This window comes from Acanthisitta chloris, unplaced genomic scaffold (assembly GCF_000695815.1).
Source record: "Acanthisitta chloris isolate BGI_N310 unplaced genomic scaffold, ASM69581v1 scaffold12857, whole genome shotgun sequence".
In the NCBI taxonomy this organism is placed as follows: Eukaryota; Metazoa; Chordata; class Aves; order Passeriformes; family Acanthisittidae; genus Acanthisitta; species Acanthisitta chloris.
Window position 1 is genome coordinate 26,445 of NW_008683238.1, and position 512 is coordinate 26,956.

General features: G+C 62.3%; 1 protein-coding gene across 1 annotated transcript in view; it reads right to left on the bottom strand.

Moving 5' to 3' along the window:
• WDR90 (WD repeat domain 90) overlaps positions 1 to 507 on the bottom strand; it is a gene marked incomplete at both ends in the record, with an annotated part of 26,548 nt that extends 26,041 nt beyond the window's left edge. The window contains 2 exons of the mRNA XM_009078855.1: positions 17 to 116; positions 406 to 507. Coding sequence (XP_009077103.1) covers positions 17 to 116; positions 406 to 507 — 202 coding nt within the window. The remainder of the gene's footprint in view (positions 1 to 16; positions 117 to 405) is intronic.
• Positions 508 to 512: the final 5 nt, after the last annotated feature.

Genomic DNA, 512 nt, shown 5'->3' on the forward strand with positions numbered 1-512 from the left:
CCCTCGCACGCCGAGCCCTTGGCCGCTCCGCAGACGAAGGGGAACTGCAGCCAGGTAGCCGTGGATTTGAACTCCTTGAAGAGGCTGGAGAAGGAGATGCGAACCACCTGGTTTTCCTGGGAAGAGACACACGCACAGAGCTTTAGTCACCCTGGTGGCTTCAGCAGGGAAGTGCTGCAGAGGACAATCACATAGCTGCATGTCCTGTCCCTTCCACATCCCCCTTCCCCAGCAGAGATGCCACGAGGACGGAAACCATCTCCCACCTGAGCTAGCTCACCAGGAGCAAAGACCAGCCGAGTTAAGACCCAGCCGAGTTCTGCCCCCCCTAAACCCACTGCTGCCCCCCCCAGTCCTTCCATCAGCCACGACAGCTGTTTAACGAGGCCCCCCCGTGCCACACACCTCCGTCGTGGCATCCAGGTGGACGAGGAAGTGCTTGCCGGGCAGAGGCCTGAAGAGCAGGTAGAGGTAGCGCCCGGTGAGCCCCAGGGACTGCGCCGCGCTCCGCG